Source organism: Tenrec ecaudatus, chromosome 16 (assembly GCF_050624435.1).
Source record: "Tenrec ecaudatus isolate mTenEca1 chromosome 16, mTenEca1.hap1, whole genome shotgun sequence".
Lineage (NCBI taxonomy): Eukaryota > Metazoa > Chordata > Mammalia > Afrosoricida > Tenrecidae > Tenrec > Tenrec ecaudatus.
The window spans coordinates 52444007-52462928 of NC_134545.1; the positions used below are offsets into that span (position 1 = coordinate 52444007).

General features: G+C 46.4%; 1 protein-coding gene across 1 annotated transcript; it reads right to left on the bottom strand.

Moving 5' to 3' along the window:
- Positions 1 to 1363: 1363 nt before the first annotated feature.
- On the bottom strand, positions 1364 to 16420 carry SRGN (serglycin). Its single transcript, XM_075533845.1, has 3 exons — positions 16272 to 16420; positions 4916 to 5063; positions 1364 to 2303 (listed from the first exon to the last, which is right to left on the bottom strand). Exons 1-3 carry the CDS (start codon positions 16345 to 16347, stop codon positions 2066 to 2068), a joined length of 462 nt encoding a protein of 153 aa, XP_075389960.1. The 5' UTR covers positions 16348 to 16420; the 3' UTR covers positions 1364 to 2065.
- Positions 16421 to 18922: the final 2502 nt, after the last annotated feature.

Consider the following 18922-nt stretch of genomic DNA (forward strand, 5'->3'; position numbering starts at 1 on the left):
CTTTCTACCCATCCTGGGACCAACTGCCAGAGGTTGAATTCACCATAACCCAAACTCTGAAGCAGAAAATCGTGTACAGGAATTTTCTAAGGGAGTGCTTTTAGGATACATACTTAGGAGAGCAATGGAAAGAAGGCTGAGTAAAAGAAGACCGTAAGCTGCAAAAGAGTTCCAACAAACCTCAGATGAGCCCCCCCACCCCCACCCCACCCCGTGAGTTCTGAATCTGTGTTGGCCCTTCTGAGGGGTCTGAATCGAGAGAGGAGCCAGGTTTCCATGTTCTCATATCAAGCAGTCATTGGATGTAGGTTTCCCTAAGAAGTCATGAATTTGGATGGGATGGCTTTCTGCAGCAGACGAATTTAAACATGTTCTCAATTTTGAAGAATGGATCTGGGCAAGGCAGATAGAATCCATGTCCATGAGGCCACCAGACTTTCAGAACTAACAGCTTGACTATCCTCAGGTAGAAGAAAAGCCCACATGGAAGAAGCATACCAGCCTGTGTGATCACGAGGTGCCGATGGGATCAGGTATCAGGCATCAAAGAACAAAAAATCATCATTATGAATGAGGGGGGATGCTGAGTGAGACTCAAAGCCTATCTGTAGGCAAATGGACATCCTTACAGAAGGGTCACAGGGAGGAGACGAGCCAGTCAGGGTGCAGTATAGCACCAGTGAAACATACAACTTTCCTCTAGTTCTTTAATGCTTCCCCCCTTCTCCTCCCTGCCCCCAACTATCATGAGCCCAATTCTACCTTACAAATTCGGATAGACATTGGTACTGATAAAAGCTGGAAACACAGGGAAACCAGAACCAATAGTGGGAGTAGCGATACTAGGAGGGGAAGAGGAAGGTGGGGGGAAAAGGGGAAATGATCAGAAGGAGGGAGACAGACGTGGGCCAGTGTAAGACATGACAGAATAATAACTTACAAATTATCAAGGGTTCATGAGAGATGGGGGAGTGGGGAGAGAGGGGGGAAACTGAGGACCTGATACCAAGGGCTCAAGTAGAAAGCAAATGTTTTGAGAATGATGATGGCAACAAATGTACAAATGTGCTTGACACAACGATGTGTGGATGGATTGTGATAAGAGTTTTACAAATCCCCAATAAAATGATTTTTTTTAAAAAGAAGAATAAACCCGTTGACAAGTACAACCTTCTTACTAAGGCATGATTGCTTTCATTGTAGGATAGTAAGTAGGATTTCATTCTGGTTAGAAATAATTGTGCTCACTGTAAAATAATTTTAAATATACTTTGTTGAGAAGACTTCTGAAATGTCTGCGCCAAAAAATGATTATTCCCTGAATTTAGAACAGAGATGCCAGACAACTTAACTCTTTGGTTATACTTCTGCTTTAATAGCGTTAACAGTTAAAAACAAAAACAAAAAAACATGTTCAGGAGGGTGGTGGTGGTCGGGGTGGAGGCTAGGGGGTAAGTAAAGTAGAGTGAGCTATTGAGAGTACTATTGTGTTTTAATTTAGGTTTTAATTTTCTGACTATAATAGCAATCATACTTGTAAATTGACAATGTCTACTACTCTGTGAACACATCCAATGGTAACGTAGTAATAATACCCTTCGGGCTGTAAAACACAAATAACCCACACTGTGTCTTGCATCTTGATTGTTGTTGTTTTTTTCCCATAAGAAAAGAGATATATCTGTCCTTTACAGAATCGGCTTCCTGGTGGTAAAAAGATAAGGCATGTCAACTTGCTTCTGAACTTGAATTGCTATAAAGTATAATTTATTCTTTAAAGCAACTTTATGGACAGGGAAGCTATGTGAATTTCACAGTTAGCTTGGCTGAATGTGTTAGGAAGGAAATATAGGCATTTTCCAGAACAACAGGATACATAATAGCAATAAAGCATATAAGCTTATATATTTTCTAAAATCTGTGAGGAAACAGTGGTGCACATTTCCGCTTTTTCAAATGTTTCAAACTCGTACAGAACCTTTTTATCCCAAGAATAATCATTGAACCGTGGTGACAGAAGGGACAGAACACATTGCCTGATGTCAGCATGGAGAGACCTTCTCTTTTATATAAGAAAATCCGCTTCTGCTAAATCCTGGTCCAAATCCTGTTCCTGGGAGAGCAGATTTCTCTCAAGAGGCCGAGAGTTGGAAAAGAATGTGTCGTTTTCCTCAATTGGCTGGTATTCTTGGTCGATTTCTGTTAGGAAGCCACTTCCAGAGCCTGATCCCGAGCCAGAGCCTGATCCTGGGTAGTCCTCGGAAAGAGGGGCGATGTCATGCAAGTTCTGGAACCTCAGCTTGCTGAAGTAGGGCATGAAAGGAGAAGGAAGCACACAGTCAGGTTGGAGGCCAAATGGAAAGAGCCATAACAGAGTTTTTCAAGATAAGGGACAAATGCAATGAACAGGACACACATTTTCCAGTTTCAAATCAAAAGTGTGTCTATGAAGTTAGGTTTTCTGTGGGTTTGCCCCTCCTTGGCTTACCTAACTCTGGCCCCCGGCCACCCGCGTGTGCAGTGCTGAACTGCTCCGTGGGGTTTTGAAGGCAGTGACCTGTGGGAAGCAGATTGCCAGGCTTCCCTTCTGAGGCCCCGTTGAGTGATTTCAAACCACACTCTGAGCAAGGAGTCTAGCACTGAGCCCTTTGCCATCTTTGGGAGTTACTTAAGGACCAGCTCTTAAAAACAAAGGCCCTCTGTCCATTCTTCCTCCAAGGGAAAGACAAACATCTACGTTAGCCTAAACAGATGACATTGCTCTTCATTTAAAGCTGGCCAAAAAAGAAACTGTTCTGATCATTTACAGCGCTTCAGCAGAGCTCACTCCTATTCCTGAGAGCAGTGAAGGACAGTATTTACCAGCACACGACATTGTCTTTCCCACAAAGACACAGATCCAAGAAGGATCCTGCCTTTCATGGGGATTTTCTCGTCTGAAGAGGGTGAAAAGGGAAAGCTTCTGTGTCTGGGTTGAGGGTAGTAGCAGGAGTCCCCTGAGAGCCAAATGACACCCCTAAGAGCGATGACACCCCTAAAAGGCAGGACAAGGCAACAAAGCATCAGAGCCAACAGGCGAGCTTCACGTACTCTGGGTAATGTTCTCAAGGAAAACCATAGGTCATGCAACATGCTAGCAACCAGTACATGTTAATTAGCATACTGTCCCTCTTCTGAGGACCAGGAAAAGAACAAGCATGGACAAACACGGCTCGTTTTTCTTTTCCCCAAGAAGTTTATAAGCCAATGGGAAAGAGAGACAAAAAAGAAACGTACACCAAGAAAATGTTAAGTTGTGCTAAGTACTACCCAGAGAAATAAAATTGACCAATGTCCTAGGTACTGACCGAAGAATGGATGCATTTGAATTACGGCACTGGCCAAGAATATTGAAAGTACTGGGACCATCAAAAAAGCAAACAAATCTGTCTTGGAGAAATAGAGTCTGAGTACTTCTTAGAAGCAAGGATAGCAAGATCTTGTCTCTCTTCCTGGCCCTGCTGTCGGGCGAGACCAGTCCCCGGAAAGGCCACCATGCTTGGTAGAGTGCGGAAGCACTGGAGACCCTCCAATGAGATGGATGGCGCCGGGCCGGGCGGCGCTCTGTTCTGTCGCATGCAGGGTCCCTGGAAGTCAGACCCCAAGGACAGCACCCACCCACAACCACGTGATGGAGGCACCCACCCACAACCACGTGATGGAGGCACCCACCCACAACCACGTGATGGAGGCACCCACACACAACCACGTGATGGAGGCAACCAGGCAAACGAGATGAGCGCTGGAGTGTGGAGTTAGACATTACTGACTGCGATCAAATGTCACGGCATGGGATGGGGGTCACTAAGAGGAGAGGGCCCCGAGCAGAGCCAAGTCATGCCACCAGGTTGAAGGCTGAATACAGGGCAAAGAACAGTCAGGGAAGAGCGTGGGGACCCAGGAGGAGGGAGGGTCAGGGAAGTTCAGAGAAGAAAACGTTTCAAAGGAGGTGGTGGTTTTTGTTATGAATTGGAATCAACTCGATGATTGCGTGTGTGTGTGTGTGTGTGTGTGTGTGTGTGGTTACTGAAGGGACTTAAGCACATAGAGACATCATCTCAGGGGGCTGAGGAGAAGATGGCAGAGACAACCTTTAAGAAAGGTTCTTGGGAAGAGGGGCGGAGACTGGGTGGGGAAGGCTGAGTCAAAGAAGGACTTTTTACCTAAACTGGGGCGATTCCAGAGAAGGTGCGTGTGATGATGCGATAGAGGTGCTGGGTAACTGCAGAGCGGGAGGGGAGGGGGACGGTCCCCAGCAAAAGGAGAGGGAGGTGGCTTTAGAAGCCGCAGCTTTCAGGTCTCACTAGGACACGTTTTTTTTAAATATCTGGCTCCGAAGGAACTGTTTATACTTGTGCTAGAAGGGACGGGAAGGCAAAGGGGGGCGTATGGCGAGGGAATCCAATGGCAACCTAAGAAGACCCTTTCATCCCTGGGTTGGGGGGGAAGGTGGAAGGGAGGTGGTCGCCTGAGTCCAAGGCTGGTGGCTTCTGGGAGGGTCTGACCCCATGGGCGAACACCAAGACAGAGAGGGGGACACCCTGGTCTCTCATGCTCTGCAATCTCCCTTCCTACCCTCCCGAGCTCAACTCAGCCATGGACCCAGCGCCCAAGGAATGCAGTCCCCAAGGGCCCATCTCCCTTGACACACAGGGGCTCGAGAAGGACAAGGAGTGGATCTGCTGGCAAGCAGGCCCGGGCTTGGTTGGGACCATAGGGTGCAGCTCAATGCTGGGGCCTTCGAGAAGCAGCCAGGCGAGGACTGCAGTTTGAACGTCCAGACCAGCACCCTCCTCGGCCCTCCCGGCTCACTGCAGGACCGCAGCAGACAGAGGGGGGCACGTGATGATGACTTGACCACCCACAGTCCACTTACGAGAAAGGGTCAGTCCTCGGCGGGAGAATCCTGTTGGAGTCCTCTGGAAGCAGGTTGAACTCGGGTCCCTTTTCTTCGACGCAGTTGGCAGACTTGCCGTCGGGGTTGCAGCGTACCCAGTGGTAGCGGCCTCTCTGCACAGGATAGCCTGCCCAAACAAGAAAGGCCTGGGTTAATGGCACCCAGCGGCTGCCCCCTCTGCCCCCAAGTCGCCCCAACTCTGTCCACTCCCCATGGGGGAGAAGGCTGGGGACAGATGGGCTCTGGCCCACTGCGGGTCACGGCAGCCACCACTGTGTGCCAGCCTCTCGTGCACATGGTCTGCTTATGCCAAGTCCCTAAATGGTGCAAGCCGTCTGCGTTTGCCGGCTCACCTTCAAAGTGAGTGGTGTGGCCCACCCCGGGGAGCCCCGGCAGAGAGCACCCCAGAGAAAGCCCAGGGGGGTGGCGCTGCTCTTACACTCCAAAGACAAACAGCCACAGCAGTTTGCACACATGTTGTGCCGTCTCCCCACAACCCTTCTGTCAAGCAGTGGACAGCAGTGGCTCTGCCAGCAGTGGCTCTGCGGCGGGCCACTGGCCCAAAAATTAAGCGAGAAAAGACATGCAGAAGCCGTCACCTAGTGCCAAGCACACGGCAAACACTTGATGGTATTCGCTATTATTGTTTGGGGACGCTTACTCTCTTGCCCTGGTGGCCGAGCCCCTGCGCGTCAAGGTCACCTACTAACCACAAGGACAGCAGTTTCCACGGGCGGGCGCCAGGCCCGGCCTTCCTCTCCCATAAAGGTTACAGTCTCCAAAGCTCGCAGGGGCGGCTTCACCCAGCCCTACAGGGTCTCTAGGAGTCGGATGGACACGATGGCAGTGAGTGAGTGACCCTCCTTACCCAGGAAAACAAGTGCTCAGTAGAGGACCCGGGATTCACCCCAGATTGGACGCCTGAACCCCGCTCTTTGAGTAGAGATGAGTCGAATCATGTTCAGGATCTAAGAAATCGATTGGGAAGCAGCTGAGCTAGTGCATAGCCTTCGTGCTGATGTTTGAGGTCCATGAGGCGCATGGGCTAAAAAATCATCTTAGAGGAGTCCTGGTGGTGCAGAGGGTTAAGTGTTGGGCGGGGAAAGGCAAGGTTAGTGGTTCAAGCCCCCTGGCCGCTCTGCAGGAGAACCATACGGCAGGCTGTTTCTCTAAACATCACAGCCTGGGAGATGGCTGGACTCTGTCGCCTCGGGTCCCGGGAGGTGGCATCACCTTGGCGACAGCAGACTTGTTCTGTAGACACTGAGATCGGTCTGAGGGTTCACAATAGCACAGCGTCACAGAGAAACTGATCTTAACAGCCAGGTCAGTCACCGGGGAGGAAGATGAGGCTCTGAAAGAGTTAGAAACCCACTGGGGAAGCTGTGGGGCCCTGTGGAGTCTCTGCATTACAATAGGCTCCCTGGTAGTGAGTTTTGAGTTTTAAGTCTGTTGTCATTTTTTTTGTTATGGAAAATACTCTAAACCTAGTGTTAGAAGGTCCTACAGGTGGTTATTAGCACACAGTAAATTCATGCCTTCAGCGGGCAAGACCTAAGAGCTCATCTCCATGCCTCAAGCGTGCACTTTATTCCAGCAGGTGCTCTGAATAAGCACTCAGCAGCAGAGCGCGTCCGGAGGTCCCGAGCAGCAGAGAAAGTGGCTCCAAAGCCTGGTCCGTGGTTGCTCCGACCAAGTGGACCAAAGCCCGGTCCGTGGTTGCTCCGACCAAGTGGACCATAAAAAGAAGAATGAGGCAACTCTTTGTGTGCTCAGACAGAATCATCTGACAGATGTAACCAGTTGGCACCAGTCGATTCCTCTTCCTGGTGACCCCATATGTGTCAGAGTAGAACTGTGCTCCCCAGGTTTCACAATGGCTGCTTCTGCAGAAGCAGATTGCCAGGCCTGTCTTCTGAGGCCCCTCTGCGCGGACTCAAACCTCCAGTCTTCAGGCTAACAGCTGAGCAGGTTTATCATGGGCGCACCCAGCGATGCCTCTCCCTGGTACATTATCAAGTTAAAGGGGCAAGGGGCGGTGTGCACACCACAGTATGTACCATTATTATGTGTGTGCATTTCTTAAGATTGATCTACATGGATGCTTCATGTATGGAGCAGGTCAGAAAAATACACAAAGCACTAGTGACCTTTGTGAACACACTGGGGAGAGGAGAGAGACCGACTTTTCATAGCATTTTCCCCTTTTGATTTTTAAAGAATAAACTGTATGTTACCCAACATCTTATCAGTTCAGAAGTAAACTATAAAAATTGTTAATGAACTTTTTTACACTCTTTTTTTCCATTGACCTTTTGATTTTTAAGGCACATGCATGTACTGCACATTAGAATTAATTGTCTTTATTGTTTAACAGTCTTATTAGGGTTAAACTGGCACGACATGCAATAAGCTGTACTCATTTAACGTTTTGATACATGTATGTACGCATTAGGCTGCCATCAGCAAGGCTGGCTGTTCCAAACGTCCAGCTGCTCTGAGAGAGAAAGACGGGGAACCCCAAGAGCAGTTCTACTTGTCCTATTGGGTCCCTCTGGCTTGGCGTCAACTCAAGGACAGCGAGTTTGAGTACAGACCAATAGAAGCATCACTACAGTCCAGACAACTAACCTGTCCAGACCCCCGTAGTCTCCTGGTGCCCGGTTGGCATCTCTCCCACCCCTCCTTCCTTCCTGGCCCCTCCTTCTCCCAGATGGCCAATAGGGGGGAAGATTGTAAAATATTCCATGAGCAATTTTTAACTATAGTTTCATTTGTATGTTCCAGCTTCTTAGATAAATAGACTCATACGGCAACAGGTCAAAATGTCCCTGTGTTGAGTGCAGATACTAACACAGAAAGGTCTCTACTTTTGATATTACTCTCCCCTAAAAATGGAGAGCCTATTTGGATATTCCCTACGTCTACATTGCTTTTATTGTCTTTAAAAACAATATTTATGTTATAAAAGGAATATGTGCTCATTATAAAGTTTTTGAAAAATATAGAAAACAAAAAGGAAAGAAAATAATTACCTGATTGCCCAACCACCTAAAGCCCATGCACCAGAGTTTTGCTTTTCATCCTCCTGCCACCTATGGGTCTCTGGGTCTCTGTGTCTCTGTGTCTCTGTGTCTCTGTGTCTCTGTGTCTCTGTGTCTCTGTGTCTCTGTGTCTAGAGGCGAGTAGCATGGTTCACCAACGACACTGCTCTTTAAAGACTACAGAAAACATTTTGAAAATGTCCTTTTCCTTATGACGCTCAGGGTGTATATTGAAGCTCAATTTTTGAGCTAGCGAATAGAGTGAATTAATTTAATATATACAGTACAGTCTAATTAGCATCAGGATATAAAGATGCATGAAACTACTCACCTTAGTGTTCCTTACAATAGGAAACATATTAAAGCCAAAGAATAGTAAATACCCAGAGAAATAATGATACATTCATTCATCGTGAGAAAATATTAACCATATAGTTAAAGGAGGAGTGGTTATGAATATGATTGTGCAGTATCAGAGGGAAATCTATATTTAATTATGGATGAAAAAGTTGAGTCTCACTTTGTTTATAAAAACCACAACTATATAAACAACTGTCATTGTTAGATGCTGTTGAGTCGGTCCCTACTCACCATGACCCTGTGTAAACAGAATGAAACACGGCCCAGTCCTGTGCCATCCTCACTGCTGCTCTTGTGTTTGAGCCCATTGCTGCAGCTATTGGGAATAAACTACACAAAACAACCGTGGTGGTATTGGGGTAATAAAATTACTGGGGATTCCCACCTCCCCGTTTTGTTTTGCAAATGGCAGTGATAAGTATTATTATAAAATATTAAGGGACTAAGTCATTGCAGCACTATTTACAATAGCCTAAAGGTGTAAACAACCTAAATGCCCATCAACAGGCAAAAAAAGGATGAACAAAATGTGCATACATGCAACGGAATACTAACTACTCTGTCAGCAGGAGAAATCAAGTTTTGATTCATGCTTCAGTACGGATACTGTGAGAATAAGTTAATTAAAAAAGACAAATATTTTTTAAAAGACAAATATTATATGACCTCACAAATATATATAAGACAAGAAAAGGCAAATTGCTAGAGACCAAAGTTAAGTGGTTAGTGAGAGGGAGGGAGAAAGAAGAAGCTAATGGTGATTTTAAAAAATCTTATCGATTAAGGGGTAGGCTGCACAGTCAACTATTGGAATTACTTCCAACAACTTATACACCTGTAAAAGTTGAATTGACAAGAGCTACATGGTAGATACAATTACAACAGTGACCACGAAAGCTGCGGAGACTGTTTCTGTCCCACCTCATGCAGGATTTGGCGCCCTGGTTTGGCGTTCAGAGACATGATTTCATGGGACATCCCAGTGACTATGGCCTATTCGTCTATCTTCTGGTTTGCCTCCTACTTCATTGCATACTGACTGGGGTCTTAAAAGCTTGCAAGCCCACCTGGAGCATCAGAGAGAGAAGACGAGGAAGGAGGAAGATATGAAATGTGTATCAAATTCCTGGAAGCAGCAGTCAAGCTATCAAATGATGTTAGATTGGGCACATCTGCTGCAAAAGACCTCTTCGGGGTGTTGACAGGTAAAGATGGCACTTTGAGGACTAAGATGCACCTATCCCAAGTCATGGTATTTTCAATCACCTGGAAATGAGTAAGGGACACCAAAGAAGAATGGCTGCATTTGGATGATGGTGATGCTGAAGGAAACTAAATGTACCGTGGACTGCCAGAAGAACAAACAGATTTGTCTTAGAAGTGAAACCAGAGTGCATCGTAGAAGCAAGGACGATGACTTTGTCTTGTGTGCTTTGAACATGTGATTGAGAGGGACCAGTCCATGGGAGGCATCATGCTTAGTAAAGTAGAGGGTCAGCAAAAAAGAGAAAGAGCCCCCCATCCAGGGGGTCCCATTGACAGGGAGGCTGCAACAATGAGCTTCAACATAGGAAGGGCTGGGAGAGTGGCCCAGGGCTGGGCAATTCTTTGCTCTTTTGTATTTGGTGTCACTATGAGTCAGAACCAACTAGATGACAAGCGTCGCCATCACCACCACCACCGTGGAAAGTAGGCCTACTGGCCTCCATAAACACCTGCCTCCTTGCCCACGAGACTGGAAGAATTGGCCCGGTGCTTGGCTACCACTACTGAGCATTGTAATCAAAGATTCTATAGAAGATTCTTGATCAAAAGGAGGGAAATTAAGAGGAAAATTTCAAATGTTCGTGGATTCTATACTTTCTGGAGCCATGGAGCATGGATGACCCCCTGAAGTTTTCTTAATGTCAGTCGGAGTTTAGCTTAACCAGCAAAAGTGGTCTCCCTTGAGCATTGGGCTCTTTTAAGAACTACTTGCATGGCATCAAACTGATGAGAGCAACTCAAAAGGTTTGATAGAAACACCATGGGGCAGTGAGCTTAGGTTAATGATGAGAATCAGCCAGAAAAGGAAGCCAAGATGGATGCAGCCAGTGTCATTTAATCGCACTTGTGTGCTTTGAAGTGTATATTCCCAACAACAGAATAGCATTTACAGAAGAAAACCCTCCAAAGTAGAAAGTAAATACTCTTTCTTTTTTAACTGCTAATCTATTTCAATCTTGCCAATGGTTCTTAATATGGCTTACAGCACCCTGTCTGGGACTGTGATTTTGATTAAAATGGGTCAGCTGTTCTCTGGGGTCAAGCTCGATGACATCACAAGATCTTCCTCTTATAGCTGTGTGATCTTGGCCAACTTACTTAACCTCTCTGTACCTCGATTTAAAATGAGGACAGTAATAGACTCTCTTTGGGGGTTGCTTAAAGGAGTAAATGAGAGAATAAACGTTAGTGTCTTACTGGCACCATGATCAATCAGCTAACCAGTTGCCATTGAGTTAATGTTGTCTGTGTCTTTCAGAATTAGACCTGCATTCCCAAAGATTGTCCATGGGTATACGCACTTTTGGAAGTAGATTATCAGCCAGGCCTTTCTTTCTTCCAAAGTGTCTCTGGGTTATGCAGAGCACCAGGCAATAGAAGCTGACTGCCTCCTCCTTTGTTCTCCCCTGGTGAGGAGGAGAAAGGGGAGCAACCCCTTTGCAGAGCAGACAGCTCATTGAGAAGCCGGAATGCAAAGTCCACCCCACCAATTACTACCCTTTTGATTCTCAAAATCGCGTATTTTGAAAGAAATGTATGAATTATTATTATACATCAAAGATTTCCTGTTTAAATAAAATAAAAGCATGTGAAGCATCTAATATGGTCCCCTGTACACAGCAAGCATATTTATTTATCTTGCTCATTTTATTGGGGGCTCATACAGCTCTTATCACAAGCTAAACATCCATCCGTTGTGTCACAGGACGCTTTTAGTTTGGCATCTAAAAGCTCAAGTGGGGTAAAAGTCCAACTTCTCCAGCAGAGGGCGATGTCTTCGCACCTTATGCCATCTAGACAGCGCTGCTCAGGTTTGTAGAAGGGACCATGTATGGAATTTTTATGCTCTTAGAGATGTATTTTTTTAAACAGGTAAACAGGGTTTATTCAAGATATTGTCCTTTTAACATACAATCAATGTAAAAGTTATTATTGGAATATTTTCATCCCTTTCCTTCATACTAAATCTCTGACGCCTAGTGTATATGTTGCACTGACATGCGTCTCAGATTGCACTTGTCACATCTCAAGTACTTGCTGGCCACAGGTTATCACTGTGGCCAGGACAGATCTGGCTGCCCTCTCCACCTGGTGCTGAGCCTCTGAAAAATCAAGCTAAGGAAAAATCATCTCGGACAGGAAGTAAAACACTAGAGAAAAAAGAACAATAATATATGATACCAAGGGCTCAAGTAGAAAGCAGGTGTTTTGAGAATGATGAAGGCAACATATGTATGAATGTGCTGGACACAAATGATGTATATACGGATTGTAAAAAGAACTGTAAGAGCCCCTAAAATGATTTTTAAAAAGAAATTAAAAATAATAAAATAAATGTTGAAAGATAGGAAGGAACTTTTATAGATAACTAATTTATCATTTAAATAAAAGGGTAATATAAAGATATTAGGATTCATATGTAAGCAAACAGAATGTTTACCAAGAAAAGCAGCTAAGTTAAAATAGCAAATGATTGGCCTAAAGATATTTATGACTGTATATCTTTAAAGACAGAATTTTTGAGTCAAGCACCATGGTAAAAAGTATTATATTAAATGATGATGGCAACATATGCACAAATGTGTTTGATACAATTGATGTATGGATTGTTGTAAGAGCTGTAAGAGCCCCCAATAAAATTATTTATTTAAATTTTTAAAAGAACAATAATATATACATCTCCACTGGCCTAACAAAATTTGGTACTTTAAAAAAATGGTTTTCCTTGAAATACAAAATTCTCTCAGTTCAGGCTCACAGCTTTTAAACATGTATAAAGACCACCCCACCCCCACACTCCCAGGGGGATAAATAACAGAAATGTGAGTGAAGGGAGATGACTGACAGTGTAAGACACAAAATAACAACAATAATACATAATTGATCAAGGATTCACGAGGGTGGAAAGGTTGGGAAGGGAAGGGAAAAAAGAGGAGCTGACACCAAGGGCTCAAGTAGGAAGAATGTTTGGAAATGTTGATGGCAACATATGTACAATGTGTGCTGAACACAATCGAATGATAGATTGTATAAGATTTGTAAGAGGTCCCCCCCCCAATTTTTTTAAATGTGTAAAGAAATTGAAGGTAGATGACCTCAACCCCGAAAGTTGGTCTAAATTTGGGGGTCATGATTTTAAATGTGCTCCACAATAGAAAACATGGTCACAGACACAAAATTCCTGAGGATGTTTGAAAGACGTGACAACCAGTTCACCAGTACGGCTGTTCCGGGATGTGGAGTCTCTCTAGCTTGTTTAGGCGAAATCTTATTACGCAAGAAACAAAGTAAAGCTCTTCATGAACAATGTAAAAGGAATGAAGTGACCTGGCAGGACTCCACAGAGGAAGAAAAGGGACACAGGAGCACGTCAGCCCTGCCCCCACCCTTCCCCTTCTTGATCAGTTCTAATAGCACCCCCTTCCCACAGGCCTCCAGTTTTCAGCTGAGTTCCAAAATCTCTCTTCTCTATGGTAGGACTGATTTTTCCATTTCAAAAACCACACATTGGGATCCTTGGATGGCACAAAGGGTTAAGGACTAGAACAAAAGGCAGGCAGTTTGAACCTACTCTGGATGAGGTGCCTCAGAGGAAAGGCCTGGCACATGCTCCTGAAGAGTCACAGCCCTGAAACCCCTAGGGGGTGCAGTTCTACCCAGTGACGCATAGGTTGGCTTGTTTCTTTTATTTCCTAACATGGCTGTCCCTACCCACCCCTCCCCGCTTTACTGCCCATTTTATTTGAAGAATACCTGAGGGTCATCGTCTCAGAGGTTCATATATTAGAACCAGACCAGGAAGCCTGTTTGGTGTTTTTTTTTTTTTACAGGATTTTAAGTTTTATTGCACATTTTTCTCCCACTTTATTGAGGTCCTCCTGTGTGATTCCTTTTAGAATCACAGAAACCATCCGTTTTGGTCTCAGGGATGTGGAAGATGGGGTTCATGGACCCCATTAGCCCTTTGGATGAATTGCTTCATTGCATTTAAATTTTTCTCCCCTCTTCTTTGCCCCGAACAAGAGGAGACAAATTTACTGTTTTAAACAGAGATCTAATGCATGCATGTTAGGGAAATTTTTAAAAATCATTTTATTGGGGGCTCGTACAACTCTTATTACAATCCATACATACATCCATTGTGTCAAGCACATTTGTACATTTGTTGCCATCATCATTCTCAAAACATTTGCTTTCTGCTTGAGCCCTTGGTATCAGCTCATTTTTCCCTCCCTCCCCGCTCTCCTTTCCTTCATGAACCCTTGATAATTTATACATTATTATTGTTTTCTCATATCTTACACTGTCCGACGTCTCGCATGTTAGGGAAATGTAAGAAGAAATTGCTTTGCGTAAAATAACAACACGAGAAGCCCATTCGATTCATTCGAAGAGGTAGTAAGGCTTAAAGACCACTCTTTATCAATGAAGATAAGTCAGAAAGTATTGCTACAAAATCCTATCCAAATATGAAGCTATTGAATCTCAACATATTGCTTATCTTGGTCTGTAACTTTTGAAAGCAGTGTTTCCCTCTCTCTGACCGTTCTATGAAAAATTCCGTTCTTTTCGATTTAGACTACATCAAAGAGCAGTCCAGGGGTCATGTTCCTTTTCCATGTTCTTAGAGTATGGGGGACAAAAAGAAGCCCGGAAGGGCAACAGCAGGGTTGCCGGGCAGATGCGTGATGCTTTCTCACCATATTCCCCAGAACCGTTCTGGCTCCCCTCCAAGAAGGAGCAGGTGCATTATCACCATGGAAAACACTAGCTGGGCCCCACTTTCCCAGCCTTTCCCCGACGGATGCACTTTGCAATTTTGTTAAAACTTCTTCATAACAAGCCCACCGCACCCCAGCTCTTTGGAACCTAAAAACATGTACACCATCAACTTCTGAGCTGACGTCTCTGCCTTGAGTTTAGTTTGCTCAGCAGATCCCCTCAGAAGCCACCATTTCGATTGCACTTTGTGGGGGAAAGTACCCGGATGAGGTTCAGGCCAAGGCAAGGGTGGGCCTGAGAGATGACCAGCAGCCGTCCAGGGATGGCCAAGACATTTTGACAAACATTCTGTGTGGAATACTCCAAGGATCCACATCCGGACTGCTGGGACCCTAATCGCAATCCTTTGTACCCGATCCAATTTCAGACTGCAGTCGTTCACCACTTCCTTTCTTTCCAATGACTACACACTACGGACCGGACGTGTTTGTTTGTCCCTGTGCATTCTATGTTACCTGGGGCGTCTAAGGAGGAAACGGCTCTCAGGGGAAATTGGGAAACTAGCTAGCTCTGGCTGAGGTATTCCCAGGAGGGCAGATGGTCCTCTCAATCCCATCAGAGGGCTTTATTAGGAAAATTTCCCCCAGGTTGGTCTTTCTGAAAGCCCCCGAGGTAAGCTGTCTCTGACCATCAGCCCTGCTCCATCGTCAGGCGGCCAGGCGTCGCCCTGCCCAAAGGCGGGGACCAGGGGACACACAGGCCGTCCATCCGGCACCTCCCCACTCTCAGGTGTCACTGTGCGCTTTCAAGATTAGTGGGGAAGCTTCTTTCTTCCCGCTCACCTGGCTAGAAGAGAGCCACTCCCCGTGGCTCCCGGGGGAGCGCGCGCCGGCTGTCGAGGACTGTCCGAGGCCACCTGTCAGCGTGCGAGCCAGGGCGTGGGCGCGTGTATGTGCGCGTGTGCCACGGCGACTCAGCTTTTCCTTGACGCTTTGGGGCGAGCGAGGATTTTTCAACCGCTCAGTTCTGCCTGTCCGTGACCTTCTCCCTTCCTCCAGAGGGACCCCTTCTTTCCCAGAGGAGACGACGGAAGTGTGTTTTCCTTACAAACGGAGAGTCTTCGGGTTCCCTGTCAGGAAAGGGCTGCCCCTGTTTCCACCTGACTGAGGCACCCCGCGTGCGCGAGAAACGTAACCAGCGACGACGGGGTTCCCACGGTGGCGGTGCTCCCAGCCCGGAACAAGCAGCAAGCTCCTTGGCCTCTCTTTGTCCGAGTTATGCGGACCCAGATGTGAACATTCCCTAACAGTCGCGTAAAGTGGCCTATTGCTTTTATTAAACTCCTGTCATGCTTCCATTGAAAGTTGCTCTTAAGCGCAGCACACATGAGAGAGATGACGCCAAATGGGCATGGATTGTTGAATATAAATATAAATAATCTGCCGCCAACCTTGGCCCAATTCACGATCAAAGTTCAATATGTGTGCGGACACACACGCACAAAGCCCACTTTGAAAAGAGCAGTCCCCGAGGTTTAAAGCAATGACAGGACACTAACACTTGGGGCCCATGGAGCAGCTCCAGAGTAGGTAGAACCCCCCGGAATGCAGAAAGGCGCCTCTCTTGCACGCAATGAACCCGTGGGTCATTTTCTCTATGTCTTTCCTAGGCTTCTGAAAAACAATGACAGGCTGTACATCTTCGCATCTGAATAAAACAGCCCAGCCAGCTATTGTCACAGACTGCGCCTGCTTCAGCATTTCATTTTGGGGGTGCGGGGTGCTTACCAACCTTTTGCCCAACTCACCCCAGGGATTTGAGCCTCCCCAAACCCTGCCTCTGCGCCCACAGCGACTCTTCTGCTTTCCCACAGCGTTTAAATCCCCACGCCTGAAACTGAGCAGGCTCGGGAGCATGAAGGAACCTCCCCTCCAAAGTCTTACCTTCCACTGCGGGTTCCAGAAGCAGGACGAGGGAGAGAGCCAGGACCAGCCCGCTGTACCTGAGGGGATTCTGCATGGTGGCGCACAGCCAGCACCTCCCTCCAACCCCACACGGAGGAAATGGAGCAGGGTGAGCTCTGCCCCTTTTTAAAAAGGTTCCCAAACCTCAAGCCCTCCCAGCACCCACGTCACGATTTCCTGAGCAAAAAAGAAAAAGATACACATCAAAACCAAAAAAAAAAAAAAGAAGCAAAATAACTCTTCATGACCCTTTATGAAACTTCGCTCGGAGGACTCTCCCCAGGCCTGCTTTTACAAGTTTCGGGTGGTTTTTTTATTGTTTTTTTCTACTTGCCTGTTTAAAAAAAAAATTCCCATTGAAACAGCAAAATCAGCATTTGGGGCAGTTTGTTTTTACTTTCTTCACCAAACACGAGACACAAGGTTTCAGCCGTTACACATCCCTGCCCTGTTGAGAAAGAAGGGAGAGCATCTTCAGTGAAAGCTCGCCTCCACTGTCTTTTCAGCAGTGGGGAGCAGAAAGCTCCCCAAACCAAACCTAGCAGCTGCTCCCCTCTAGAAGAATGACTTACTGCTCAGAGGTCAGACAAGCAGCTTCCTCTGAGCCCCAGGGGCTCCCTTTAGATCACCAGCACTTCAAGAATCTAGGGAGGACTCCACTTTCAAAAGCCCTCTGCCCCCTCAATCCCAATATTTCGGGGGGGGGGCGGATTCCATGGATACTTGCTTCTTTCCTCCTTGCAAAGTTCTTGAACTTGGTGCATGGATCCTCTTGGTGGAAACTAGTTAGAAGGCAGAGCAAGGACAGGCTCTCCTCTCCAAAGAGTGGGGGGCCTCACAAACCCCACAAGCCAAATAAAGGGAGAGCCTCTCCCTGGGCCCAGGGGTGCTGTGCAGACTCTTCTGGGGACCAAAGACTCCCTAGTCAAGCTGCACAATGGACACAACCATTATCCTGCCCGCGGGGACCTGCGCTATTTTGTGATTGCCTCAGGAGTCACCTGCTTCCCGGTTCAGCACGGCGCCCCTCCAGCTACCCCCAGACAGTTCAAGTCTCAGGCTCCACTTTCCAGGCCCCCGTCACCCCTGCCTGTTCTTTGATAGGAGGGAGGAGTTTCCCTTCCCTTGTTTTAGACTTCCTGCTGGTTCCTTTACCATTTCCTGACAAGAGTCTAATCGCCACCGTGCAGCCGGGGGTGCACATTTTGGCCCTCCTCAGAACCAGCCAGAAACGTGCCACCTACTTCCTCAGAGTTGAACCAACCACTAACATTCGCAGATTGGCTTAGGCTTGAAATATCAGTAGGTCACTTTTAAGCCTAACCCCACCCCCCACCTTTTAAAACCTTGGTACCAAAACCATTGTTCCTGCCAATCGTATCCTGTCAACTCCCAGCCGATCAGAGCTCATGCTTTGAAAATGGTGACTTTGGGGCCTTTTCCATTTCTGTCACTTTTTTTTTCTGTCCCTGGAGCTCAGTCGGTGACCTCGGCGCATTCATACACATTTGTTTTTCTCCTACCACATTGACAACTAATCATTTCTTTTTCCACATGTCTTTTCTTTGGTCTATTTTCTTCGTTCACTTTCACACCAGCAGCCAGAAGGCCTGGGTTCTAACCCAGTGCCCTCCCTTACCAGCTGGGCCACTGGCTCTCCAGGATCCCGTCATCCCGACAACGAGGTGGGGAATGATAGCAGGCAACTGACAGATGTTCTGAGAACCCAGGTTGTTGGCACCACTGGGCTGGGTGCTATCTTCTTGCCCAAGTTTTTCTCCTTAAACACCTAGGTCTTCCCCTAAACTTCAACCTCTACCACCGGCATGTTTTCCATTCGTTCTAAAAGATACATTCTGCTCCAGAATTAACCCTTTCCATGCCAGGCAACCTTAACTAGATCTCCTTCACTTGACAGTCTGTTTATTTCCTGTGACATTGATATTCTTATTGCTGACAGATCACGCTGGAGCCTGACAGAAATCAGTTTCTTGTTGGCTAAGAAAGTAAAATAACTCCCCCAAAAGGAATATAAACCTTTTTTTTAAATCATATTATTGGGGGCTTGTACAGCTCTTATCAGAATCCATACATACATCCATATGTCAAGCACATTTGTCCATTTGTTGCCCTCATCATTCTCAAAACAATTACTTTCTACTTGAGCCCTTGGTATCAGCTCTTCATTTTCCCCCTCCCATCCCCAGCCCCCTCCCTCATGAGCCCTTGATGATTTATAAATTATTATTATTTTGTCATATCTTACACTGTCTCCTTCACCCACCTTTCTGTTGTCTGTCGCCAAGGGTAAACCTGTTTTTCACTAGCTATTGATTTCAGAGTGGTGTTTTTATAAAGAGGACTCGATTCTGAGAACTCGGACCTTCTCAACATCTCAGCTCAGCAAAAGGTTGAAGACAGTGACGTTGTCAGAAGAGACAGTGACGTTGTCAGAAGAGACAGTGAGGGCAATACAAAACTGCTGAGCGGGGCAGCTTCGCACACGCATGTGTTTGCGACAGCCCCGGGGCCTATTAAGAGCCCAACACTCCGCAGCCTCTAAGACTTTGTCTTACCTCTTTCTTCCTTTTTCTTGAGAGGATCATGACTCTGAACTGGCCAATTCAAGA